The sequence below is a fragment of the Ostrinia furnacalis genome, unplaced genomic scaffold, assembly GCF_004193835.3.
Source record: "Ostrinia furnacalis isolate ACB-3 unplaced genomic scaffold, ASM419383v2 OfSCF7554, whole genome shotgun sequence".
NCBI lineage: Eukaryota > Metazoa > Arthropoda > Insecta > Lepidoptera > Crambidae > Ostrinia > Ostrinia furnacalis.
This window is the reverse complement of record NW_021137793.1, coordinates 304,001-331,531: the sequence shown is the minus strand read 5'-3', so window position 1 is coordinate 331,531 and position 27,531 is coordinate 304,001. Positions and strand designations below refer to the sequence as shown.

General features: G+C 39.2%; 3 protein-coding genes across 3 annotated transcripts; 2 read left to right on the top strand and 1 right to left on the bottom strand.

The window, feature by feature from the left end:
* Window positions 1–64: 64 nt before the first annotated feature.
* LOC114365092 (transport and Golgi organization protein 1-like) lies at window positions 65–21,298 on the bottom strand. Its single transcript, XM_028321560.1, has 10 exons — window positions 21,113–21,298; window positions 19,284–21,038; window positions 18,219–18,415; window positions 17,563–17,854; window positions 16,851–17,047; window positions 16,563–16,694; window positions 15,992–16,140; window positions 15,672–15,773; window positions 13,412–13,414; window positions 65–143 (listed from the first exon to the last, which is right to left on the bottom strand). Exons 1-10 carry the CDS (start codon window positions 21,207–21,209, stop codon window positions 80–82), a joined length of 2,988 nt encoding a protein of 995 aa, XP_028177361.1. The 5' UTR covers window positions 21,210–21,298; the 3' UTR covers window positions 65–79.
* wol (Dolichyl-phosphate beta-glucosyltransferase wollknaeuel) lies at window positions 12,072–13,819 on the top strand. Its single transcript, XM_028321561.1, has 6 exons — window positions 12,072–12,253; window positions 12,409–12,583; window positions 12,654–12,862; window positions 12,941–13,155; window positions 13,234–13,371; window positions 13,551–13,819. Exons 1-6 carry the CDS (start codon window positions 12,182–12,184, stop codon window positions 13,747–13,749), a joined length of 1,008 nt encoding a protein of 335 aa, XP_028177362.1. The 5' UTR covers window positions 12,072–12,181; the 3' UTR covers window positions 13,750–13,819.
* Window positions 21,299–21,682: 384 nt separating the features above from the next.
* On the top strand, window positions 21,683–27,293 carry LOC114365091 (uncharacterized). The gene is made up of 7 exons (XM_028321558.1): window positions 21,683–21,743; window positions 22,543–23,991; window positions 24,067–24,220; window positions 24,469–24,730; window positions 25,076–25,199; window positions 25,483–25,643; window positions 26,523–27,293. Exons 1-7 carry the CDS (start codon window positions 21,683–21,685, stop codon window positions 26,742–26,744), a joined length of 2,433 nt encoding a protein of 810 aa, XP_028177359.1. The 3' UTR covers window positions 26,745–27,293.
* The last annotated feature ends 238 nt before the right edge of the window (window positions 27,294–27,531 follow it).

The following is a 27,531-nucleotide window of genomic DNA, read 5'->3' as shown; positions in this document are numbered from 1 at the left end:
TGTGAATTAACTATTAGTAATTCATATACAAAAACAACACTCTGTAAATACGAGCAATCAAGTTGTACGAACAGATGGATCAAGTTGCACGCGCGGAACGACTGGCTGTTCTCGTGTTGCCAAGAATGCAGCGTTCGCATTTTCTGCACAGCTGGTGTGTCAATGTTATCGTTATCAGGTAACGGCCTTGTCACCCTAGAGCATGGTTGTGTACTCAGGGACAATGACCTGTCAATCTATACTCACAACAACTACATGAATCATATGACAGTTCAAAACGATATCAAAGTCCCAGAGTTATCTATCTTGAACAACATCATCAACACCACCATCACGGATGAGATGATGATACCAGAGAATCACACACTCATGTGGCAGCAGCTAAAGGAGCAAATGGAGAACCTGAAAGGACAATCTTACTCTGACCTCAGCATCCACGATGTCCATCACTACACGACAACATATGCAATCGTAGCAGTACTACTAGCAGTAGCGGGGACACTCGCATACTTGAAGATCAGGAGACACCGGCAGGCGCGGGCGCGGCAGGTGGCGGCCGACGCTCCGGCGCCGGCTCCTCGCAGCAGCGCAGTGGGTAGTGTTAGTGATCTAGTGAGTGTTACTTCAGCTCCCATTGAGTTGAACTTACTGCGTAAGTCAGCAAGCAGTGTCAGTGTTGATCAAGGGACATCCCCCATGACGCCTATCGCGTCACGGTCAGTGTCGTTTCACGTCCCAAGTGTAGAGTCACGCGAGTGAATTAAAATTATGAACAGGACATCAGTAGTTAAATTTAGTTCAATAAATCATAATTATATCATCTTGATATTATAAAACAGCATTTATATCTTTATGTTTCATCAAGCACAGTAGCATAAGATACTAACCCAAACTATTGGATTCACCTTGTATCACGTAACAGCACTGTATATCATTTTAGTATTAAGCATCATTATTTTTGAGCACTATATAAATCAATCATCATCCTTCTCACCAATTAACTATTTTAAGCAATTGTATTTTAATGTTTTCTTTTGCTGGTGAGAAAGATGTACGAGCCATCGTACATTATTACTTGCACATTTCCTTTTTATATAGTTAAATCATTTATTGCTAAGTAGGCGTTAAACACTTTACGTATAAGTTTGACCTAGTTTTAATTCACGCCTGTAGAATCACTTAGTAATAAATCAGTGTATGAGCAGCACTCAAACGGGTCGGTTTTATTTAGCACTCTTAGGAGTAACCCATCCCTCATCAGCAAGCATAGCATAGCAACTATTACATACCAATTCTTTTTTTTAAATGTTTGTTGAAGTCCAAGGATGGTTTTTACAGCGAGAAAAGTTTGAATAATTTCCGGGTAAACCCTAAAAATCTCGAAACTTCACCCCTAAGGGTAAAACGGGGTCCACGCGTACGAAGTCGCGGGCGGCCGCTAGTTATCTAATATAATCATGTTTGTACAAAGTTTGTAGATAAAAGTAAAACGCGAAAACAATATCAAAGGAAAAGTTGTTTTCTAGTCTGAATTTGTTTTTTTTCCGAGGTCTATTGTGGAGGATGGAGGTGGAGTATATTCTTTTCTGGAGGCACCGGGTTTGTAGCCCCGGTTGCCCTCCCTTAAATTCGGCCCTGTATAGACATAGCCACTTAAAAAATACATGTTATTGTCAAGAATGCAATTCAACTTATCAGACCGTTAAACCATTCATTTCAGCGGATTCAGTCAAACACATTCGCGCGCTACATCGCCGTATGTACAATTTGGATTAATTTCGTTGCAGGCCGTAGGATCAGTGCGGCAGTCGCGCGCGCTAGTGGTGTGCGGAGCCGTCGCCGCGTGCGCCGGCGGCGTGGGCGGCGCGTGGGCCGCGCTGAGGCACTGGCGCCGCCGCGCCGCCTCCCCGCGCGCCCCGCGCCGCGCCCCGCCGCGCTGCAAGCCCACGCCCAGCCTCACAGAGTGAGTACTACACTAGCGGCGCCGCGTGCCCGGCGGCGTGGGCGGCGCGTGGGCCGCGCTTTGAAATTGGGAGCCCACTGCTCTCACCTATCGCCCGAAGAAACTAGAAAAGCCATTACATTTTATTCAGAGATACAGGGTGTGGTTTTGTAAGACAACGCCCAACTCAGGAGGGTTTAACAAAACCACACCCTGTGTACCGGCTCTTCGAGATAAACATTTACTAAGTCACATTCCTACTTATGATAATCATAAAAAATCTATCCACAGAGCGTCAGAAAGCCTCTGCGAGCGGTACCCCCAGCCTACAGCCAACCCGCCGCCTTCACCAGCCACCGCCAGCAACGGGTCGTCGGCGGCGGCGGCGGCGCGGCGGCGCGCCTACCGCCACTACCGCGCCTCCAACCGCCCGCCGCCGCCCACGCCCGCCTCCACCGACGCCTGCGAGTCCGAGCCCGAGCCCGCCGCCCGCGCGCCGCCGCCCTCCCCCGCGCCTTATCTGTACTAAAGCCTGGTCTGTGAGCACGTAGAATCCCGTCCAATGACCCCAAGCTGCCCATCCTTGTCGCTCGCGCGTAATTATATTGCTGTCGCGACTGTGCGACGCGCGCCCGCAGTGAGTGTGCGAGCATGACAGCAACATAATTACGCGCGAGCGATAAGGATAGGTAGCTTGGGGTCATTGCCTGCGAGTCCGAGCTCGTGCCCGCTGCGCGCGCGCCGCCGCCTTCCCCCGCGCCTTATCTGTACTAGCCGCGATTGAATGCTCGTCACGTGACCACGGGATACACCGACACCTGCGTTCGAAACCGAGCCCGCCGCTTTCCCTTGCGCCTTACCTGTACTAGCCGCGAACGCCACGATTTAACGCCGGTCACGTGATCACTACCGCGCCGCCCTTGCCCGCCTCCACCGACGCCTGCGAGTCCGAGCCCTCCCCCGCGCCTTATCTGTACTAGGCGCGAACGCCACGATAGAACGAACGCTCGTCACGTGATCACGGGATGCACCAACGCCTGCAAGCCCGAACCCGAGCCTGAGCACGCCGCGCGCGCGTCTGCGCCTTCCCCTACGCCTTATACGCCACGATAGAACGAACGCTCACGTGAGCCAGCTGCGCGCGCCCCGCCGCCTATCTGTACTAGGCGCGAACGCTGAGATCGAATGCTCGTCACGTGATCACGGGATACATGACTGCCTTGATACAGTCACACGCTCGTCACGTGACCGTGCGTGCCGCCACTACCGCGCCTCCAACCGCCCGCCGCCGCCCACGCCCGCCTCCACCGACGCCTGCGAGTCCGAGCCCGAGCCCGCCGCGCGCGCGCCGCCGCCCTCCCCCGCGCCATACCTATACTAAAGCCTGGTCCGTGAGCACGTCCAATGACCCCAAGCTACCCATCCTTATCGCTCGCACGTAATTATGTTGCTGTCGCGCTCGCACACTCACTGCGGGCGCGCGTCGCACAGTCGCGACAGCAATATAATTACGCGCGAGCGATAAGGATGGGTAGCTTGGGGTCGAACCAGGCTTTAGCCGCAACAGCCCCTGTTGCGGTTGCACGTTCGTCACGTGACCACGGGATACACCGACACCTGCGTTCGAAACCGAGCCCGCCGCTTTCCCTTGCGCCTTATCTATACTAGGCGCGAACGCTGAGATCGAATCACGGGATGCACCAACGCCTGCAAGCCCGAACCCGAGCCCGAGCACGCCACGCGCGCGTCTCCACCTTCCCCTGTACGCCTTATGTATACTAAGCGCGAACGCCACGATAGAACGAACGCTCGTGACGAGACCACGAGATACAACAACGCCTGCGAGTCCGAGCCCGAGCCCGCCGCGCGCGCGCCGCCGCCCTCCCCCGCGCCTTATCTGTACTAGGCGCGATTGAATGCTCGTCACGTGACCACGGGATACATGACTGCGCCCTGTTACAGTCACACGCTCGTCACGTGACCGTGCGTGCCGCCACTACCGCGCCTCCAACTGCCCGCCGCCGCCCACGCACGTTCGTCACGTGACCACGGGATACACCGACGCTCGCGAGCCCGAGCCGGCTGCGTGTGCGCCGCCGCCCTCCCCCGCGCCATATTTATACTAGGCGCGAACGCTGAGATCGAATGCTCGTCACTTGACCACGGGATTCACTGACGAGCCCTCCATACCTGTACTAGGCGGCCACCGCGATCGATCAGTGGTTATGTGACAACAGCCGCGCCCTTCCTCTACTAGCCGTGAATGCCGCGATCAAACACCGTTCACATGATCACGACTGCGCCCTATTGCAGTCACACGCTCGTCACGTGACCACGGGATACACCAACGCCTGCTAATACGAGTCTGAACCCGATGCTAGCACGCCGCCGCCTTCCACTGCGCCCTAACTCTACGAGCCTGTTGTGGTCACACACTCGTCACGTGACCACGGGATACACCGACGTCTGCGAGCCCGAGCCCTAGCATGCCACGCGCGCGCCGCCGTCCTCTCCGGCACCATGCCTCTACTAGGTGCGAATGCACCTGTCACGTGACCACGGCTGTAGCCTACGTACGCTAGCGACACCCATCACGTGACCACGGCTATACCCTACCTGTGCGTCACGCTCACATGATTTCGGCTGCGCCCGCGTAGCCCGCTTTCGCTCCCGGCATTTCCTGTTCCTCGTGCAACTAATACATATTATTTCGAAACTATGCAGCTAATAAAACAAAACTTGTTCTGGTAGTTAAAAACAATGTAGGACAGCTATTTTTCAGCAGCTATTTATAACTACGAGTATATGATATCAATAACATATTCAAAAAATAAGCAAAGTCAAGAATCTGTTGAGGTAAAGATTTCCGGCTCCACTTTACTAGGGAGATGTAAATAGTCCAAGACACTACGCTTTTTATTGCGTGTGGTGTAACAAAATTATTATCTTTATTGGTTCCACACTTAACCACATTGGGTAAGTTTCCCGCCCGATTGGAATCTACTTGCAAACATACATTTTTAATGTATGTAATGCTCTTTATATTGTGGTTGTGTTTAAGCACAAATTAAGTTTGAAAAAACATATGAGCATTAACTCTTCATAATATAATGTCGATTCGCACATCTTATAACATTGAAAATATTGATGTGAAATTTCATATTGGTGCTATTTCACTGTTCGTGCCTCAAATAATTATTAAGATAAATAAAATTTTATTTTCTATGTATAATATAATTAAGAGTGTGTTAGTTGTACATAAAATATTTCTCTTAGCAATGTGTAGATGTAGAAAAATCTTAATACTGACTGTTTTAATCAATTGTTAAAGTCGTTATGTTTAAATTAACAAAAATAATTATCGTTGCATTTTGGCGTCATATCGACTATTCAGAATTTAACAATCACTAAAAAACAGTCGGGATCATTATTTAAGCTCCATAACAGCTAATTATTGTTGAATAGATGATTTTTAATTCTTAATGCTTTGCAGTAACAAATGATAAATTAATCTTTCTACGTAAATAAATAAAATGTTAATTGTTAATCATCAGTCAGTGTGTATTGTTATCGTAAAAGGCTTATGAAAACATGGTCATTCTCAGTGCCGGATTAGCCACGTAGCAAGAGTAGCAAATGCTACGGGCCCCGCGAATTTGGGGGCCCCGCGCTCCAACGCCTGTCTGACCGAAATAAAAAAAGATTAATTTAGATAGGAGCGTAAAATATCTTGCATTAGGCTATGCTTTACTTTCACTTGAAAATCTAAAACTCGATTTCATCACGTTAAATCATAAAAATAAGTAGGTAGGTATTTTACGAACTTTTTAACGTGAATGTTCTCTAATAGGCCAGTAGAATTAAACACAAAAATGAATTAAATCTGAAACAATTCCTACTAAAGATTTTAGTGCTTTAATGGCTTCATTAGTTGCCCATAAAGACTCTCCTAGGTTTTCGACTTCGACGGAGTTGTGCTTAAGTGGTGGGGGCCCCCGAAAGGGGCGCTTTTTCGGTTTTCCGGTTATACCGCGTAAAAGACTTCAGTGCCGGATTAGCCACGTAGCAAGAGTAGCAAATGCTACGGGCCCCGCGAATTTGGGGGCCCCGCGCTCCAACGCCTGTCTGACCGAAATAAAAAAAGATTAATTTAGATAGGAGCGTAAAATATCTTGCATTAGGCTATGCTTTACTTTCACTTGAAAATCTAAAACTCGATTTCATCACGTTAAATCATAAAAATAAGTAGGTAGGTATTTTACGAACTTTTTAACGTGAATGTTCTCTAATAGGCCAGTAGAATTAAACACAAAAATGAATTAAATCTGAAACAATTCCTACTAAAGATTTTAGTGCTTTAATGGCTTCATTAGTTGCCCATAAAGACTCTCCTAGGTTTTCGACTTCGACGGAGTTGTGCTTAAGTGGTGGGGGCCCCCGAAAGGGGCGCTTTTTCGGTTTTCCGGTTATACCGCGTAAAAGACTTACCCTATCGAAAAGTAGTCTTCCTGACGGTTGAAGGGCATTTAATCCTCCATTAAATAAGACCAAATATATATGTTTTGAACAAACCGTTCTCGTGCAAATGTTCGGAAAAGTAGAAAATATGTGTATAACCCTCTCCACGTCCAATGGCTCGCTACCCGCGGGCTTCCAAGTCTTGAAAAGGAGCGCCTCAACCAGTGTAACCCTATTTGGGGGCACGGCAGTGCCCCCGCCAAGTCGCGAAGCAAACACTGCCGTACCATCCTTTACTGGAACCATTTCGCCGCATTTTCAGGCCCCTATTTGAGAACCTCTGGATAAGACCAGAACGCAGAAATTTTCGTCATCTAGTAAGCTATAATCACATACTTAAAATCCAAAATTTCAAGTCTGTAGGTCATTTAGTTCCGAAGTTATGCGAAAGCAAAGTTTCGCATAACTTTAGATTATCTTAATAAAGATTGTTCAACGGCCAAGTCACACAACATTAACTATAATAATAAAGAAATCGCAGTAAGGAACCATAGACTTGGCACGACTTTGTCTAGATTTCATTACTTTTTAGAGATAAACAAGCAGCTCCATCGAGACTTGGCTAGTTTTTTACAGAATGTTTTTAGTGGGATCAAGACTTACGAGTTACGATTTTTCCTACTTTGCCGAACATTTGCACGAGAACGGTTTGTCCAAAACGAGTGAATTTGGTCTTATTTAATGCAGGATTAAATGCCCTTCAACCGACAAGAAGACCACTTTTCGATAGGGTAAGTCCTTTACGCGATATAACCGGAATCCCTAAAAAGCGCCCCTTTCGGGGGCCCCCCACCACTTAAACACAACTCCGTCGAAGTCGAAAACCTAGGAGAGTCTTAATGGGCAACCAATGAAGCCATTAAAGCGATAAAATCTTTTGTAGGAATTATCTCCGATTTAAAATGTAATTCTACTGGCCTATAATGTTTAATTATAATCGATATATTTAGACTAGCATCTATAGATACCACATTTCTACCCTTCAAGCGGCCAGATTTTTATTTTTTTTCTATAGGTATACATTTATTTTATGAGTTTATTGTAGGTAGCCAAGATTATACTTTCTAACCGATTATCAATATTTCGAGAAAACAGGCGAACTATTTAAATTTTATTAATTCAGTCACGATCCAATCTACTATAGTTGGTTGATTTATTATAAAATATAGATTCATTTTATGAGTGAATATAGCTAACCTTTTTAATCGATTATCATATCGATCATGTTTCGAGATTATTGAAAGCTAGTGACGGTAGATTAAGAGCAAGGTGTTTTAGAGTCTCAAGTAAAAAAGCGGATAGTTAAAAAATGAGGTTTACTATTATTTAACAAAAAACGTATGACAAAAGATCATTTTACAAACAACGTTTAAAAAACTAATCATTTTATAAACTTTTAATAAATAATTCTTTAGAATCGTGTTTTCCAAACTTAGAAATTGCCTTGCGCATTTACATGTCTCTCATGATCACAAACTGCAGTGGCGAACGTTCTTTTTCAACATTAAAACGTATTAAAAATGAATTAAGGAACACGATGGGACAAGAACATGTTAATCATCTTACTTTGTTGAATATAGAGCATGATTTGCTTAAAGAAGTTGATATTGAAAGCAGTGCCGTAACTAGCCTTTTATGCGCCCGGTGCGAGAAATATAAAAAAATGTAACCTTTTTGAATAAAAAGNGATTTGATTTGATTTGATTTGACTAAAAATTGTTAATGATTAAAAATATGTTTTAATATTTTAAAATTAAACTTTCAGGTGCTTATAAACAATGGCTTCACACCTGAATGGATAACAATGAGCAAAGAAATTGATCAAGATATTGAATTCTTAAAGAGAGACATCAAGAATGACAGAATGGTATTAGGGCCATTCCCCCTCAGTGAGGTAGATGAGCCAAAGTGGCACAGGATTTGTGATGACTACAGAGAATTTGTCAAGACATTAAATAGCAAAATTAATAAGTACAACTTAATAGTACCTTTAATAAACAGGCAGAAGTTTTATGTAGAAATAGACAAAATACTTGATGATATTTTGAAGAATGGACCACATTCAATGAAACCAGTAGAAGCAGAGAATAAAGTGGAATACAAGACAGTAATAGTGGAAAGTGAGGATTTGTTTGGCATACTCCTGAAAGCCTTTGAAGATGTATTCACTATAGGGAAAGATAAGAAAAGCAGCCAAGATAAGGAAAAGTTAAGAAAAGAGCAGTCTTGAAATATGAAAGTTTTTTTGTAATAAGTACTGATTGTACAATCAGGTGGAAATATATTTTCTTGAAAATGGCACCTGATATTTTAAAACGAAAGTGTTAATAGGTAGTAAGCTATAGCTAGACAATTTTACAGTGATCCTATTTTCTGTGATAATCTATAGATTGATGGAGATTTTCGATATTTACAACAAAAATAAAACACCAAAGAACATATAAAACTTTTATTTTTCCTTATATAAAATGATTAACAATAGTAATTTTAGTAAAATTTATGACTATATCTGATGACAACTAAAATATCTAACAAACAACAATCATGATTTTAAAATAAAACTTATTTTATTTGTTACATAGATTTGCACATAAAATGTTATCAATTACACTGATTTTTATCAGCTATCAACTAAATATTCCATAACATTTAAATCATAGCTGTAAACAAAATACTTAAAGTAATATTACATGATAAATATGTACAAATAATTTCATTCGAGACTTCTTACAAAAATGGTGATGTAGGAACAAGATCTATATTTTATTCGAGACTTGGTTACATGAAAACACATTTATTTTTGAGTATGTGTTTTATGGCACGATCAAACTGGAATGATTCTGGTTAGGATTGGATGTTGAATTGTAGGAATGTACAGTCGCAGAATGAAAAGGTTCGTCACCTTAGTGTCGGTTTTCGCTTGCACTAGATACTGTAAGAGTCAAACCTACCAACATTACAGTGCAAGAAACAGTGCTGCTAACATTTAAATAAATATGACGTTTGCTAACGAATAAGGTTTTGCTTGTTTATTTTTCTATCCCATCAGTGCAATGTTACAAAATGTAGTTTTTTTTATAGAAATAATAATGGCAGGTTGAACCAACAAGAAGGTTTTAGTTTATCAATCATAATAATCTTCTTGACAAGATAAATCGTCAAACAACTTCGATCTGAATAATTTTGAACTTTACTGAGCAACAGTTAAAGATTATTTTCTCTAACTCGAGATTATTTTGTAACATAGTTTCAAAAGGTAATATGTGCTTGCGATTCGTTGAAGGAATCAATTTGAAAACTGACGAACCTTTTCATTCCGTGACTGTACATAATAACTGTACCTACTTTTGTAAATGCACTTTGCCTGTACTATACACGTGATACGTGGTATAACGAGTGTAGTGACGTCACAGGAGGCGTCTAGGAGTGACATGGCAAATAAAGGGTGGCGCCTGTAAGTGATGTGGTGGATAGCGAAAGGTATTAGCGTGGCGCACAGAAGTATGGCAGGTATTTCGGCCCCTAGGATTATCGCCACTGTATTTACGAGTGCCAAGCGACAGTCCCGCGCTACGTCAACCGCACGCGGCCTGTAGCCAGGAGACACAACACTCGAGGGAAAGCGCGATGTTCGGCGAGGCGTGACGTCACAGTTAGTAGTGTAGTTTCTAGGCGTGACAGCAGTTGGGGATGGAGTTTAGAGAATGAAGTTACAGTTAGGGGATGGTGTTTGTGAGACGTGTCGCCTATAAGGAATGTCGTGGCAGCTAAAGCCTGGTCCGTGAGCAGTGCCGTAACTAGCCTTTTATGCGCCCGGTGCGAGAAATATAAAAAAAAGTAACCTTCTACGGGGGGGGGTGCAGAGCGTGCATGAAACAAAACTAGATACTGGTCTGGTCATTTCTGCGCCCCTCCAGGGTCTGCGCCCTGTGCCAGGCACAGGTGCACCGCTGGCACCGCCCTAGTTACGGCACTGATTGAAAGTGTTATCTCTAAATCAAGAAAAGTTCATTTGTAACAGTTTTGTTTCATTTAATACCCTAAACTTGAGAACCTAAAGCAAACCAAGGACCCCTTGATAGAAATTTGCTACAGGCCCCGCGCTGGCTTAATCCGGCACTGGTCATTCTACCAAATATAGCCTCTTCTCTTAAACTGGTGTTAATTTTGTTACACACAGGTATTCCGAGCTTAATAACATAAAAACGCACAATCGGACACATTGTTGAATATAAAAAAATATATATTTGTTGACGAAGGGAGTAACAGCACTCAAAATTGATCAGTATTTTTAGCATTTTATTTATTTTTATCTTTTCAGCTATTTTTACCTAGATCATATTTTTTACCTAAAACTAAATTGTAAAAACTCTTAATTTAGTTGTTGAATTACCTACTATTATTGAAATATAATGGCTAATGGCCCAAAACTTTGTAAAGAAATAAAATTAAGATTGATATCTTTTTGCAAATCATAAAAAATATTACTTGGGAATTTATACATTAACCAGTTTAATCGAAACGCATTAGTTGTTGTTATATCTATTTTGTCTGCTTGTGAACAGTTAAATATTAACTAAATCATGTATTTTAAAATTAGGTAAATTACCTAAAATATTTATCACTTTATATTATGTTTTGTACACAGTGTAAAATTGTGATAAATTTTCATCAGTTGCCATTACTATTGCATTTAATATAGAGAGATTTTAGATTTAAAATTGTAATTATTGATTATTCTTCTCACCTTAAACAATTGTATAAATCTGACTGAATTTGAAATATTTGTAATAAACTTTATGTACCTGTTGTAATGGTTTCATTAAACGTATTACGTGATATTACGATGTAATGTGTACTATAGTGGGCCAAATCGTTTTGCTGAGATGCAAGTGAAGCAGCGTTGCATCCATCCTCATCCTTTTATGCTTGTAAGTTGCTTTCGTGACGTAACTTACGGCTGTATTCGCAAGTAGTAAGAAATTACATGCGACTTACAATATTTCAAAAAGTGTACATCGTAAGTTACGTGAGTAAAACTTAAGTTTCAACAATACTCAATTATTTATTGCATCCATAATATTACAGAGGTGGTATGGTTTTATCTGTCAGGCACAGCATTCTAAGAGTGAAAAGTTAGGCGGCCTTCAGATGCTTAAATTAACCGCTTTATGTTGGTTGGGAGTTATATTTTCTCAATTTACAGTTTTTGGGTAATAACGTTTTTGAGCACTGGCAATATTGGGGCTTATTGCTGAAAGTACACTATGCGCTAATATAGTTCGCCGCATCAATGTGAACAGGTACTTGACAAGTTTCTTCTTGATGGGTATGTGTTCACTTTGATGCATCTTGGCCAATTTCCTGAGCCCCGATTACGGTAATTTTTAACGTGAACAATCCAGACACGCTTCTCGATTCTGCGATACGATTGGTCGTTCAACAGCGTACGTCAGCTGTTTTGACCAATCGTATCGCAGAATCAGAAACGCGTCTGGATCGTAGACGTTATTAAAAGTTACCGTAATCGGGGCTCTGCATAGTGTACGAACCCAAAGATGTAAATCTAAAAAAAAATTACTGACAGACAAATGACATTAATGACAGACAATGACTTTGACAGTTTGTTGTTGACGACGACGTCGAACGAAATATATTTTGCCGGAACTGAATAAATAATTTCAGTATTTCCAATAGAAATGTGACTAGTGTGTAACTAAAATGGATATCATCTCAGTTATTTGGTCTTTGATCTTCTACGGTATTGTTTTCGGTCTGATATTATTATTTATTGTGAGTATTTGTTGGACACACCTACACAACAAAAGACACGACACCCGCTCGCTATAGCCTGAAATACACGTCAGCCTGAAAAATCTACACGTTAGTTCTGTATTAATAATATTATTCATAAGTGAGAACTTACAGACTGTACCATTTGTTTACAGAGTTGTGTCATCATCTATGTTGTAACAAATCCATACCCAGTTGTCGAGCGGTTCAAAGAAGAAGAATACTATGAAGATCCGAAATCCAAGACCAAAGTAAAGTTCCCGAGTATTGAGGAACCTCAGAGTGTCAATCTTAGTGTTGTGGTCCCGGCATACAATGAAGAAGAGAGGTGTAAGTTGGACAAGACTTATTTTTCTTTATCCTAAGCTGGCATGAATTGTAATGAGGTTCTTTATTTCAGTGCCACCAATGTTAGATGAGGCATTACAATTTTTGGAGAAAAGACTGACAGAGTATCCTTCGTACAAGTATGAAATCATAGTAGTGAGTGATGGGAGCAAAGATAAGACTGTCAAAGTGGCTGGAAACTATGCCCTGAAGTATGGCAGTGATAAAGTCAGATGTCTTGAACTGGTAAAGAATAGAGGCAAGGGTGGTGCTGTGCGCTTGGTGAGTGGATATCAAGCTGTGAGTATTTAAATTATCCACAAGGCAATATGTTTTATTCATTAATTTGTATATTTTCAGGGAATTGAGAGCTCCAGAGGCTCATTAATATTGTTTGCTGATGCAGATGGTGCATCCAAATTTGAGGATTTGAAAAAACTGGAAGTAGCCATACAAGGAACACTAAAATATGATGTAATCACACAGCCTGAAGAAATCAGTAAAGCCCACTCTATTGTCATTGGCTCTAGAGCTCATTTGGAAGAAGAATCTTTAGCCACAAGAAGTGTTTTTAGGTAGCTTATCAATAATGTTTTTAATTAATCTAGGTATCGTAAGATAAAATATATTTAATGATTTTTAATTTTTTCCAGGAATATACTGATGTATGGCTTCCATTTCCTGGTGTGGTTGTTCACTGTAAAGGGCATCAAAGACACACAATGTGGTTTTAAACTGTTCACTAGAAAATCTGCACAAACTTGTTTCAAGAGCTTACATGTGAATAGATGGTAATTATTGCATAAAAATTTTCTTAAAGCCTTGTAGCACTCTCTACCAGCTAACTGTACATTCAGTGCAGGTCAATCATTGTTGATTGTCATCATAGTTCCCAGTGACCACCTACTTTATTTTTATTTATTTCTTTACTTATATTGGAAATATGATAAATAATAATATTTGATTACAGGGCATTTGATGTAGAATTACTGTACATAGCACAACAACTTAACATTCCAATAACTGAGATTCCTGTGAGATGGACAGAGATCGAAGGCTCCAAGGTTACCCCTGTCCTCTCTTGGATACAGATGGGATGTGACCTCGGCCTCATTTGGCTTAAATATACAATAGGAGCCTGGAAGATCAAAGCTGATAAGATAGATTAAGCATGTCCTGCCTGTATATTATTATTATTTTGAAGTTTATTAGATCAAGCTAAATAAAAATTTATTTTAATGTATGCCTTTTCTCTTGTATTGAGTGTAGTCTCAACTAGCACACTAGAACCCTCATTTACCAATTTATCCTATTTATAAGATAACAGATTGAAGAGAATGTCTCCAACTTCCTCATTGGCCCTAGAGCAATTCCAAGTATACCATCAATAAAAGCCTAATTAGAGTCATCAAACCTCTCAGTCATTCAATTAGAGCCATTAGAACTTCATAACTATGAGTTGTTTTCTATGTGTAAGCTGAGGACACGTGTCTCCAGCTGACACATCTGTATCTTCGTAAATATTTATGCTACGATAATGTATTATACCTCAAAAATTACAGTCGAATCCAAATAGTAGGCTTTCCACTTTTCAAGACTTTAGCTCAAATACTGTTAAAACCACGATCAAAAAACTATGTGCGAGCTGGAGTACCGTGTCTCCAGCTTACACATCTGTATCTTCGTAAATATTTAAGCTACATCAATGTTTTATATCTCATAAATTAAAGTCGAATAAAAAAACCCGACTTCAATTCTTTCAAAGCTTTATTTCGAACCGTTTTCGAACTACGAACCGATACGTATGTGTAAGCTGGTGACACGTAACACACGGTGGATTATTAAAACCGTATAAGTTAGAGTTGCGTTTTAAAGATCAAATAATTCGTTATAATTGAAGTACACACGAGACATAATTTCAAATCTCTAGGCCTCTTAGTTTCAGAATTAAAAGCCAAAAACTATTTTCCCGCCAAATAATTCAAATAATATGGGTCGACTGCGACGTTGCCGTTCCGTGCGTCCACTAGAGCAGTCGAATTTGAACCTAAAAACTAGTACTGTTTGAATCATTTTTATTTGTAGTTTAAATCATTTAATTTCGATTATAAGAATTTTAGACTAGGAGCCGGCTGATTTCTGTATTGAGTACTTAATAACCTATATTTTATTAATAAGAAAAAGCTAGGTAAAACAAAATTATATTTTAATATACAAGTATAATAACGAACTTGTTTCCAAAGACTCAAATATTTGTGGCGTTTCTAAACGCAACCACTTTAATTTTTATTTAAATACCGTGAAGTCCCACGATTCTGCCACGTCAAGTGGCAAAAATGGGCAACAACTATACAGGGTGGAAACGTTAAGTGATCTCACTCGATTATTTCTTAACTATACAAGATATTAAAAAACTGGTTACTGATCCTGAAAGTGCTTAATGAGCTCTTTCAAACGGTACCAATAATAAGTTACAGAATAAACTGGATCTATCTGAAAATTCAATGTTTCCAGCTTCCATACTAAATGTATGCCAGACACACAATATTAGAAGTGTAATTTTTTTAATTTAATAATAAATACTTAAAATAAACTCGTAAATTGTATTCTTATTTTAAATTATTAATGAAAAACATTGGTTTTAGGCTTTACTTGCTATAATATTGTCAAGAGATGAGTGTCATGACTGTGGTAGTACTCAGAGAGCAGAAGGGTAGTACTAAATGTATGGAAGAAGGAAACATTGAATTTTTGGTTAGATCCAGTTTATTCTGTAACCTATTATTGATACCATACCATTGCACAGTCTTTTAAAATCACTTGGAAGCGGACATTTTTTGGTGAATAGATGACATGATTTAACAAGTAAATCTAAGTAAATTCTTAAAAGAAACCCGTGGTCTATCTTCAACAGCTTTCGAGAAAAATTTTTTTTGATTTGGCTTATTTTGTGTGTGTTAAAATACGATTTTTGGTTTATCTGTTCTTTTGTTGAAGTTGTAACACAATTGACTTATGTGAGTAATAAAACNGTGTTTTTAGTCAGCCAGTCAAATAATATACATAAATGACATTAAATGATCATACTCACTTATGCCTTTGAACCTCCTGCTGTAGAAGTTCAATTTTCTCTACGGTGCTCGCAGATTCACCCTGCTTGCTTAGCCAAAGGGATTCTTTGGTGCTCAACTCTCTGTAACATAACATACAATTAATACTATGGAATATTGAGTTGTTTAACATAATCTGTACAAAACAATATGAAAGGTTCATGCAACTTAACAAAAAAAAAAGAAATTCTGGAACTGTCGGTCTCGGTTTAAAAGGTATGTGTACTACATCGCTGACCACACTACAGACACGGAAAGAAAGAAAGAGATGACTACAAATTGGCATGAACTGTTTACTCACTTCATAAGTTCAGTTTCTCTTTCCTGGAAGTATTTCCCAAGCACTTCCAGCCTCGTCAACGCCTCGGTTGCCTGCTGGCTGGTTGTTTGGAGCGATTCTTGAGTTACACTTAGCTCGTCACTCAGCCGCTTCCTTTCTTTGTATTCCACCTGAAAGAACCATGCCATACAAGTTGAGGATAAACCATTGTCTATGAACGTTGGACGCCACGCGGCTCACCGGTGAGCTTCGAACAATTACATTTTTATTGTGTGTAGTGTCTCGACAGTCAACGATTTAATTATAAAATTATATTGTTTGGATACTTTTTGTTTGTCTAAGCAGAAGAAAAGGTGAACTTTGATCGAACAGGATAGGCAACAATAATTTATCTTGTACAAATATTTTGTTGTCAAATATGATTAGTCATCATTAAAGTTCAAAGTATAATGACAAAAATAATAAGAAGATAATTAGGTAAGAACACAAAATATGCTGGTAACATATTGACCAAAAAAATTGCTGAAAAAAAATGCAATTTTCTTGCCGATTTTAATGTATTCTTTATAACAAAAGACAAATGAATACATACCTCAAATTTCTTTTCAAATGACTGCTTCTCTTCCAACGCTTTGGCTAGTTTAGCTTTGATTTCGGTGTGGTCTATTAGCGACGACACGTCCATATTTGGGGAAAGTCCATTTTTCACGTCTTTTAATGCCTCCTGAAATAAAAAATAATATTCGTTGTATATGGACTCTCTTGTTAAAGAGTATTTTATTCCATTATTGTACAAAGTATGTCTCGAAAATTAAGGTTTTCAACAAATTGAAGAAACAGTTATCATGATCGTAAATTAAACAGTTTGCGAACTACTTACTTTGAGAGCAGTGATTTCGTGCTTTTGCAATTCAATCGTATTGTTAGACTCTGATAACTTTTGTGTTAGTTCTTCCAGCTTAACGTTTTGTTTCTTCGCTTCCTCTAGCGCTGTCTCCGCCGACACATACTTGAGCTGATAGTTATCTCTCTCTCTACTGACTGAAATCAACTCCTCTTCAAAGGCCTGCACTTTACCTGTAAATGCCAAACAAATATTATATCACACTGATAAAATTACATAAATAGGTTCATTATTCCTATCTATAAGCCTGTATTGATCCGATTAAATAAGATTAAGTGGTGATTCACATCATTTATTTTGTTAGAGAAATCCCGCACATCATAGAAGCCATTTATAATAAGCTGATTAGCTGAGCAGACGGCGGCCGGGATCAACTAATTTCCCGTTGCCTACACACGAGTGTGTTAAAGAACGATATACTTCACTACTTATTATAAAACAAAGTACCTACCTATGTCTAACATAAGAATGCTTATTTTAACGTTTATAGAAATGGTCACATTAGATATTAATCTTTGTTTATTTTCAGATACCTTAGATAATATCTTTGCATAATTATATAATTATTTGTATATCATGCTGATTAATATTGCTCTTTGGACCATACAATTTAACGTATATCTCACGATTAACGCAAAATTAAAACTGAGCCGCGAGAAAATACGTCGTTAAAAGTAAAGACCCATACCGTTCAATTCAGCAATCTGCTCTTCAGAGTTAGCTCTCTCACCCAAGAGCTCACTGAGAGTATTCTCGACCTCCCCAAGGGTATTCTGCAGCTCGCCGGCCGTATTCTCGGAGACTCTAAGCAGTTTCTCGTTGTCGTCCAACGATCTACGCAGCCTCTCGTTCTGTGCCTTCAGCTCGTCGATCTCTTCCCTTAGAGATTGCACCATGTCGTCCTTCCCGAAGGAACTGTCCTCGATGCCGGCCAGCTTGCTTTTAGTAGTTGCAAGCTCCTCTTTAAGGATCTCACACTCCTGTTTAGGAATACAATCCACAGTGATTTATATTATATGAGTCTGTCTGTTTTTTACCTTTTTCCACAAAAATTATGTAACATTTTGATTAATTTATAATATTGGTATAGAGATAAAGTGAAACTTGCAAAAGAACATAGGCTACTTTTACATTAATAAAAGGAGGATAAATAAAACATAAAAAACAGGATAAATAACAGACAACAAACAGGATACAGTATCTCAAGATGGAGACATGAGATTAATAATAAACAATAACTTTATAATCTTTAACACAGTTTCATTATGGTGAGGATTACGACCATTTCATACTCATAAATAATGAATTTTGAAACAAATTACTTAATTGACTAGAACAACTTACCTTACTGGTAAAAAGTAAATCCCTTTGCAGGGAATTGATGGTGCCAATGAGTTTCCCATCTTGCCTCTTGTTGTCTATGTAGTAGTAGCCTAGGGTGAAGAGCAGCACGGAAGTAGCTGTTGTTAAAAGGAACGTAAGCAGTCTGTTGCCGGTGTTGGACGTGCCATCGCAGTAGTCTTCGGAGAAGCAGGACTCACCTAAACAAGGAGAAAAGACTTGATATAATATCTTCATGAAATTCAGTCATACTTGTACTAGTATTTTTTTTTATTATTACAGGATTATTGTAAGTATTGTGGGAATAACAAAAAAAAAACCATATACTAAATCAATTTTTTTTATTATTATTGATTCAAGTGTTTCTTGTTAGTATAAGGTTCAAGACTTAAACAATGGATAGGTTCATAATTGATTAACAATTGTACGTTAAAATTAAAATATTATAGTAATATGAAGCAATTGGTTCTCTATGTCTTTGAGTAACTGTAATTATTCAGGAATGTTATAAGATGTGGCTTCTTTCATTTCCAGTTCATTCACAATGTTATTTTAAAAGCCAGAAACTCAGAATGTCAGTTATCAGCATGGAAAATTACAATGATTGTAACATTAAGAATAGCTGGAATAGTTGTTTATTCAACTTAATGTGTCTAAAATCAATATTAGCATTAGTTAGAAATCAGTAAGTTTAATTTCCAATTTAGGGTAAATACCCTATTTATAGATCAGATGTATGTACATATTTTTATGTGACTAACTAATACTGTCAGTTCTATTGGTGATATCAAATTAATTTTGTTGATAAAATAATTTATTTTTCACCAGAATTGTCCAAACATAAAAATCAGAAGCTAAAAATTTGTTTAAAACAGTAAATAATGTTACTAACAAACACTTCTCTTTTATCTATTGAGATAAGAAATCTTACTCTTGATAATCAATTTTAATTCGATATGCAAGCTAGAATTAAATAATAGCCATTCATGGACTGGACAGGGGTTATAATAATGTAAACTTATTAAAATTAGACAAGGTATAAAGAGCTAAAATGTTTTGAAAACTCACCTCCAGACATAAAAACTGCATGTGATTCAGGTTTTGATCCCATTATGCCGCTCATTATAAAATTGACGAATGAAAAGCCTTCATCAACCTTCTTTTCACTCACAGAACTGTATTCAGTATTAAATAAACTTTCTGTGGCTGGTGCCTCTGTGCTACTTGGCCAGAGGTCTGATATAGTTGTGTAAATGTTTGATAAAATGCCTTCCCCATTTTCTTGTGCAGGTGTTGGACTTTCAGTGGTTGAAGTAAATATATCATCGATTAAAGCATCAGTAGACATTGTGCTGTAATCAGGCGGTGGTGGTTCAGAAGCCTCTTCAGTATGTTCAGATGAAGACTGACTTTGTGAGGGGTTGTCGGCAATATTTACAGCCGGTTCACTGTATGGAATTTCAGTAGAAACATCAGGTTCACTGGTGGTATAACTGTTGATAATATTAGTGCTTGGTTTTTCTACTGGTGACTGTGTGGTGTATGTATACACACTGCTTTCTGGAACACTTGCTGACTGACTATTAATATTATTATTGTTAGTTGGTATTTCATTTACTTCTGAAGGGGGAGCTAGAATAGGTGGATAATTGTAGATATTGTTGGCCATATCTGGAAAACTAGGTGGTATAACCGCAGGGCTCGGTGGAGTTTCTTGTTGTAACGGAGGAGGTGTGGTCTGGACAGTGTTTACATTATCAGTTTTCGTTGTAGACGGAGTTTCTTCTACAACAGGAGAAGGTGTGGAACTGACCCCATTTAAATTGTCAGTGTTTTCTTGGCCGAAGAAACTACCAAATAAACTATTTTCATCTTTAGTTTCAATGACTTCTGGGAGGTCAGGATTGGCAACAATCACATTATTAATTGTAGTCTCACTTGTTTCAGGCACAGTTTTAGTCTCGGTTGTTGTTTCCGGAGCAAGTTGATTGATTTCTGTGGCAGTGTCAGTGGGGTTTGGCGTGTTTTGTTCTGCAATATTTTCATTGCCAGATTTAATTTCTTCTTGGACATCTTGTTTCTCAGTTGCTTCTACGTTTTGACTGCTGGAGTCCTCACCATTGGCAATAGTCTCCGAAACTTCAGTAGGGGATGGTTCTTCATTGGGCACTTGTGGTGGCTGCGGTTCCTGTGGTTCTTTCTCACTATTACTTTCTTGAGGCACTTCATTTTCTGGAGGATTTTGTACACTAGCTTCAGTTGAACTAACACTACTTTCATCATTTTGCAACTGTGTTGTTTCTTGAGGTTCACTTGGCAGATTACTGGGGATATTCTCATTAAGTTCACCACTAGCATTGGACTCTTCTCTAGCTACATTTTCTTCTATTTTATCACTGTTCGGAGTTTCCTGCACTGAATCAGAAAGGGATGGAGTAACATTATCACTGTTGGAAGGAGCAGGGGGCTCAGTGAAACTCTCCGCTTGGGTAGTTGCATCCCCAGATTCAGTAGTAAAAATTGTTGTTCCTTCTATAACTTCATGTGCTTGTTGCACTTTATTAGGCTGTAGATCAGGCTGAGTATTCCTCCTATATTCTAAAGGAAATACCCTCAGTTGAGCAGTTTTTTGTATTACTTTATGTTCTCTTAGAAACTGGGAGTTTACAAAGCCCGTTTTCCCGTTGATAGTAGCATACCACAAATCTGGGTTAGACCCAGCTGATTTCATGTACACCACGGCCTCGGCGTTCCCACGAAAAGATATAAGGTCTGGATCGGCACTTGTGTAAGACAATAGCGTCCTCGCTTTCGATATAGGGTCTGAAATAACAAGAAACATACGGGTAGAAAGTTACAGTAAGAAAACAGATTGTCACACAAGAAATCTAACTCACCTGAACATTTTTCATTGACACAATAAACTTTGTCTGGTACTCGGCATTGGTACATGGATATTAATAAAGAAACAGAAATAAATTTAAATATAAGCATTTTGCATTCTATTAAATTAAAATTATTAGAATATTCACAAGACGTTGGGCCACATCATCTGTCAAGTCGATCGTTCGGTCGTTGAATGACATTAGAGAGACGTTCTACGCACTTGTTTTACACTCTTTTAAGAAATGCATTTTATCTTATGATTGAGGAGGAAACAAAGGTTATTTTTATTGAATAATATGAAAAATAGATATTGTATCTATTTGACAACTACATTTTTAGTAAAAATCAATATTATACAGTTCATTATGTGTTGTACACATCTTAGCTGTTAATATTTCGTGTAATGAAACGTTTTAACGTTCCGTTTTATGTAATAGACAGAATTTATAAAGATTTGAAAATAGTTTTTAACGTTTTTGGCTGTTTTAGTCATGGCAGGCTGTGTCTTATTTTTCCATAAAAAAAAATCGAAAATTCAACAAATTCATAAAAATATTGATTGAGAAAATATTATTGCCACAATGTCTTTTAGTGCACACATTTCACTGATAGATTTATCTCAGCAGCTTCCTTTTGAAATAGGTAAGTACCTACCTTATTAATTATTATTTCGTATTAAAATCCGTTAGGTGATGAGAGTATGAAAACATCAGAGTAAGTATCGCATGTTGCGCGAGGTTTCTCTTTGTGCCACAAGTCTTCGAAATTTTCCAGCCCACTTTAGATTGGTCGTCCAGTAGTTTACGTTATTTTTGTTTGCTAGGAGTCTTAGCCGTGTGGTGACGGCAGAGTAGAATACATTTGTCACCAACCCCTACTCTTCCCGCGGGTGTCGTAAGAGGCGACTTAGGGACTACACATCAAACAGAGAATGCGCAGCAGCGCTCTCTGAAAAACATCAATCTTTTATACTGCGATCTCCAACCCGCCTGCCAAGCGTGGAGATTATGGCAAAACCCTTCACTATAGTGGAGGAGGCTCATAGTCCAGCAGTGGACTGTAAAGGGCTGTTGATGAGGAGTCTTTTCCGAACTTTTTTCCCCAAAAGATCCAACCATTGATCTGATTCTCCGATTCTCTGAATATTTATATTTTTTTTTATTAACATTGCCCTGTTAAACTTATAAAATAAGTTTTTTTGTTCGTGGTTTAGGGTTACATAATTAAGTGCAGTAGGCCACAGTTCCGACAACCTATTTCCGTTTTTTCTTTCGCTCTCATCATAGAACGAGACGACATGACCGAAAATGGGTAGGTAGCTGGAACCACGGCTGGAACTATGGACCATGTTGTGTAGTACAGCATGTTTCATGATTATCCATTAAAAATAATATTAGGTAAATTGTACAAAAAAATACTAAATTCCCTTAACTCTTCGTAGACAATGAGTTAAAGAAAGAGATATGCTTTGGAGAAACTCTCATTATTAGTTGCGGTCACTATGAGGGGGACATCGGAGAAGAGTCGTCAGATTCGGAATGGTCTTGCCACGATACAACCGAAAGTTCTACCTCAGACGAGATAAAAGATGATACTATGTTGGAAATAAAGGATCGAGTGGAAGAAGAGGCAGCAGATGAACAACATCAAGAAGAAGATGATGATTTTCACTTTTACTTCTTCCCAGACTGCACTAAGCCACCACCACCACGAGACAGCAAAGCGAGTATAATGATTGTTGATGGCTTGCCACAGATAAATCCAGATGCGAAAGGTCCACCGCCATGTACATGCGATAAGGACAAAAAAGGGCAATGCGTTTGTCACATAAAATTGCCCTGCCAATGTGGAGCCAAAACAACAGCCGATTGTGTCTGTCCAAAAGCTGAAAATATTTGTATTTGTCATGATGGCAAACCACAGCCTATTTGCACTTGTAAAGGAAGCGATGTTTGCTTATGCCACCCTGACGGTAAAATACGAGCAAAGTGTACTTGTGGGCAGGTGGATAAGCCTTGCATTTGTCACCCTCGTAAAAAGTTCCCCTCACCTGTTTGCACTTGTAAACATAAGCCCAAACTCGAAGTTGATGACCGAGTTAAGTCTATGATCGAAACTGTGGAAGAAGGCAGTGAAGAAATTGGCCTTGAAGAAATAGAGAGCGAAACAACAGAAAAAGTGGAAGGTGAAATTGAGCAAGAGCCTTGCTTGTGTCAAAAGCCAGATCCTAAACCAGTGTGTAAATGTCTCAAAGGAAAATCATGTATTTGTACTGAAAATGCATGCGTCTGCGGAGTTCAAAAAACATGCGTTTGCGAGCCAACTGACGATGAGGAACCAATTTGCAAAAGCGACGAGTCCAAATCAATTTGCAGCTGTCCTGTCCCTTTAGAATGCAAGTGTGATGCAAAATCACCTGATGACTGTACGTGTTTCCCTCCCCAGCTTTGCGCTTGTGGTAACGATCCCGGCAAATGTAAATGTTTCGCCGCTTGTGATTGCTCTGCGCCATGCATATGCGACACGAAAGTGGACGACGATGAATGCATCTGTCTCGACAAAACTAAGCAATTGGCTAAGGGACTGGTCTGCACGTGTTCCAGTAAAGAAAAAGAGAAAGATGACCCTATGAAGTTGAAGAGGATGAGGGCTGGCAAGCAAGGCTATCGTTGGTGTCATGAAGTGGACCCTCGTCACACCTATTTTGATTATGGGTATGGTAGACACGATAAGATATCATATAAATTCCAGGAGAGGGAAAAAATAAAGATCCTAGGGCTAGGGGACGAAAAAGAAGAGGAGGAAGTATGTGCTGTTCATGGTGTCAAGGCACCACCCTATAAAAAGAAAGTTCGCAAACCTTCAATTGATTGCTGTAGTGCCCTAGGAGGTAAGTTTAAGCTTTTCAAATAGTAGACATTTTTGAACCTAATATTATTTTTCAAATAAACTTCGTTAATGGCAGGTATAAGCATTTGTGTCGAAACCCTCGGCGAAGACAAGGATAAGTTTCTCGTTCAAGTTGTGTCGCATTCGTCAAAAGAAGGAGCTAAGACCGGCTCGAAGCTAGTAAGCATATTGGATTGCCAACTACATACGATGGAGGAGAATAGAACTGAGTAAGATATTCAGATTACTGTTGCTTTCTATTACGAAAGTAACATTAAGATCTAGAATAATATAGTTTGTTAGATCATAGATCGATACCATAGGTCTAGACAAGTGGCACTTTTTGATCGAATTTAAAATCGTATCCGTTCGCGGAGCAATGTAAAAAAACGCCGGAGCTAAAGTAAAAGTCACGTTTTACCATCTGTCTAGGGGGGCTGGAACCTTTATGATGACTGACGTCACTTTACATTTCCAGGCACATTACTAAAAAGAATATAACTAAAGAACGTCGAAGTTATATGACTATCTGCGAAAGCGGTTATTATAACAAGGTGACCCGCGTCTGCGGAGACCGTGATGTCGTCAAGAGGTTTTATCATTCCTTCGAGGATGCCCGATACTTCCTACTCGAAGGCGCCAATCTGGTTCTACTGAGATATTTCGGTCTTCGCCGGTATAGGGGCAATATTAAAACTGAAACGGTCTTGATGGACGGCACCATTTGTGAGAGTATTTATGTAAGTAGAGTTTTATGAAGTCAGTCGGTTACATGGTCCATTATTCAGCAGTGCAAAATTTTTATGGATTTAGTGGTGGCCATAATGAAGGTGTACTTTTTTCACAATTCAAACGTTCAGAAATCGACTTAATAATATTCTATAGCGTTCATGAAGAACTTCTTTCGGTCGTTTGGTAGTTTCTATTGTATGTAGAGCTTATGAATAAAATCAACTAACCGACATAATAAGTACTTATTTTAAGCGGCCAACTAAAACAAATGCAGGAGTGGCAACCTGTTTACTTACCCTTTTTGTTAGTTAAACCGCGAGATGAAACTTTCAAGTAACTGTTTAAAATTTCAGGTCTGCCACGGAGTCAGCCAAGCGATAGTAAATGGGAAACCACTGTTTGTTTGCAAAGTCGAGCGCCATATTATAGAACCATCAGGAGTACTGCACCAAACATTAACGGTCCTTACTCTACGAGGTACTGAAGAATACATAATGTATTTTATTATTGTAGAGAAGGATAAAAGAAATTTAAAATTTTGACAGTGTCCGAGATATATTTCCGTTGACTGAGCTTTCCATGAATTAGATTTTTTTAGGTATAAATAGGCGCAAGACGTCGAATCTATGTCATAAACTGTGTCGTATCGTATATTTAACTATCATATCTTGCAAAGTTACTCTATTTTAGTGCGTCATAAAGTTCCCAATGTTATATCCACCTTTTGGCTCCTACTATAAATAATGTTTTTGCTCTTTAGGCTATACTGTGAGTCACGAATGGGCCGACAACAGTTACATTTTACATCTAAATCCACTACTAAATATTGTTCCTGAAAAAGACGAGATAGAACCTCATGTGCCTCTGCGAGAAAAATGGCGGGACGATCTTCAGTTGTTATCGGACTATTTGGACTTTAAGGTAACTTTTCTAATATTGCCATGAGCTACTTGTATTTTAATTTGTTTCATGTCACTTTTGTTCGGGGACAGGCCTTTTCGCCCCTGGACGTCAGTCTTATTTAGGGGTAAAGCCCTCCCAGAGTCCCACAGGACCTTCTCTAATACGAACTGGGAGTAGATAGACAGGATCCGCCTGTACGAGTCTGAAATTATAAAATCGATCGTCAAGTAACTTCGTATTTGAAAATGGGTCTGATGAACCTATACATTTTCGGATTTTGTAATTTATAGAGTTACAAAAATATACAGATTTAATAATGGCAAATCAATCGTAGGATTTTTTTTAATTAGGTAGGCAGATACATAATTCCTAACGTTATTAGGTTGATTATTACAGCTAGATTACGACCTGAATGCTATTGAGCTATCTTATACAATATGTATAACATAGCTTTGACAGGTGAAAGCTGGAATAGGGCATTAATTATTATCCAACTAATACAAATGGTAGAATAATCCCAGTGGCTTAGCGAGCAGAGTAATATTGAATAACCAGGGCGACAATTAGTCAGAATGTAATCATCTTGTATCTATAGCTATAGATATATTATTATAATGAGTAGATTATATGAGTTTATCGATTCTTATAAGCTACGAAGAGATGTCATGTTACGGCAGTAAATTAACGAAAAATAATCACGCTGCAACTTTTCGAATGGTTTCACCACATGGTTTTCGAATTGTAAAAAATAATGCGTGATTGTAAATCTATTTTCCAAATACAAATTGCCTCTAACCGCGAACGCGCCACAGCTAATCCCGTAATTATGTCAGGTTTTAGTACCAACGACTCTACTATGATTGTATTCCGCAATAACATTGTCCTGGTTTGAAACAGAGCACCAGATCATCTGACGGCGCTCGCTACGTGACCGAGAGCGGTGCACTGACGGGCACAGTCCGAGACTACCTCCAGGCCCTGCTTCTCCTGAAACCCAGTGACGCCTTGCACTTCACCAGACACTACTTCGGAGCTGCCTTGTCAGCGCTGGACTTACCTCATGATGAGTACTTCGATCCTACAACCAAACACGTCAGGTACTACTTCTTTGAAGAATAAGGCCGTGTCCCTTCATGATAGAGCTCATGAAAGGGAGTACTGTTTTTTTTTTTACTTTCGACTTCTATTGAAGTTTTGTGCATGAATAGGTAGAGATTGGTCAGAATTTCAATTTAAGTTTTCTTGTTTCTTTTCATTTTTAAGCTCCATATAATCCACATTACTTTAAAATTGTATTTTTGGCACTTACAGCTGGCGTTCTACTTTCCTCACACACATTATTCAATGTAAAATCCCACGGAGTAGATTAAATATTTTGTTGCGAGTTATTTGAAAAAACTAAAAACATTGTATGGCATCAATGGGATGAGGCGAACAAAAGAGAATAGAGACTGCAATATCAAATATTGCCTGATAGGTTCCTGACAATTGTTTGACGTTTTTTATTGTTGCGAACGCAAAAATATTATGTTAGGTACGAAATATTGCTCGTGCATAATTTCTGCAGGGTTTGATTTATTCATATGGCATTTTCATTCATTGGGGCGTTGTTTCCCCGTTGATATATTTTTTAACGAAATCTTTGATGAATCATACCTATTAGTCATATTTTATGGCCCTTACTTATTATTATGTATAGATTATTATGAACTATTGGTAAAATGTTGTTATTTTTGGCAATAATATTTTAGAAATTTTAGAAACCAATAAATTTTTGCAATTTTTCTAATATGGTTTTTTATTTCATTGAAAATTCTTTTAATTTTAAGCTGGGTAAGGTGCTGTACTCATTTACTGGACGTGGCACGACTTGACCTATTTTTGAGAAGTGTCTACTATAAAACAT

What these genes read in the sequence shown, in the direction of transcription:
- wol (XM_028321561.1), top strand. Translation starts at nt 12,182, where the DNA reads ATGGATATCATCTCAGTTATTTGGTCTTTGATCTTCTACGGTATTGTT. An exon ending in GTCTGATATTATTATTTATT is followed by an intron (nt 12,254 to 12,408) that starts GTGAGTATTTGT and finishes ATTTGTTTACAG; the next exon opens with AGTTGTGTCATCATCTATGT. An exon ending in GCCACAAGAAGTGTTTTTAG is followed by an intron (nt 13,156 to 13,233) that starts GTAGCTTATCAA and finishes AATTTTTTCCAG; the next exon opens with GAATATACTGATGTATGGCT.
- LOC114365092 (XM_028321560.1), bottom strand. Translation starts at nt 21,209, where the DNA reads ATGCTTATATTTAAATTTATTTCTGTTTCTTTATTAATATCCATGTAC. An exon ending in TGCAGTTTTTATGTCTGGAG is followed by an intron (nt 18,416 to 19,283) that starts GTGAGTTTTCAA and finishes CTCCTTGTTTAG; the next exon opens with GTGAGTCCTGCTTCTCCGAA. An exon ending in ATTTACTTTTTACCAGTAAG is followed by an intron (nt 17,855 to 18,218) that starts GTAAGTTGTTCT and finishes ATTCCTAAACAG; the next exon opens with GAGTGTGAGATCCTTAAAGA.
- LOC114365091 (XM_028321558.1), top strand. Translation starts at nt 21,683, where the DNA reads ATGTCTTTTAGTGCACACATTTCACTGATAGATTTATCTCAGCAGCTT. An exon ending in GCAGCTTCCTTTTGAAATAG is followed by an intron (nt 21,744 to 22,542) that starts GTAAGTACCTAC and finishes AACTCTTCGTAG; the next exon opens with ACAATGAGTTAAAGAAAGAG. An exon ending in CCATTTGTGAGAGTATTTAT is followed by an intron (nt 24,731 to 25,075) that starts GTAAGTAGAGTT and finishes TTAAAATTTCAG; the next exon opens with GTCTGCCACGGAGTCAGCCA.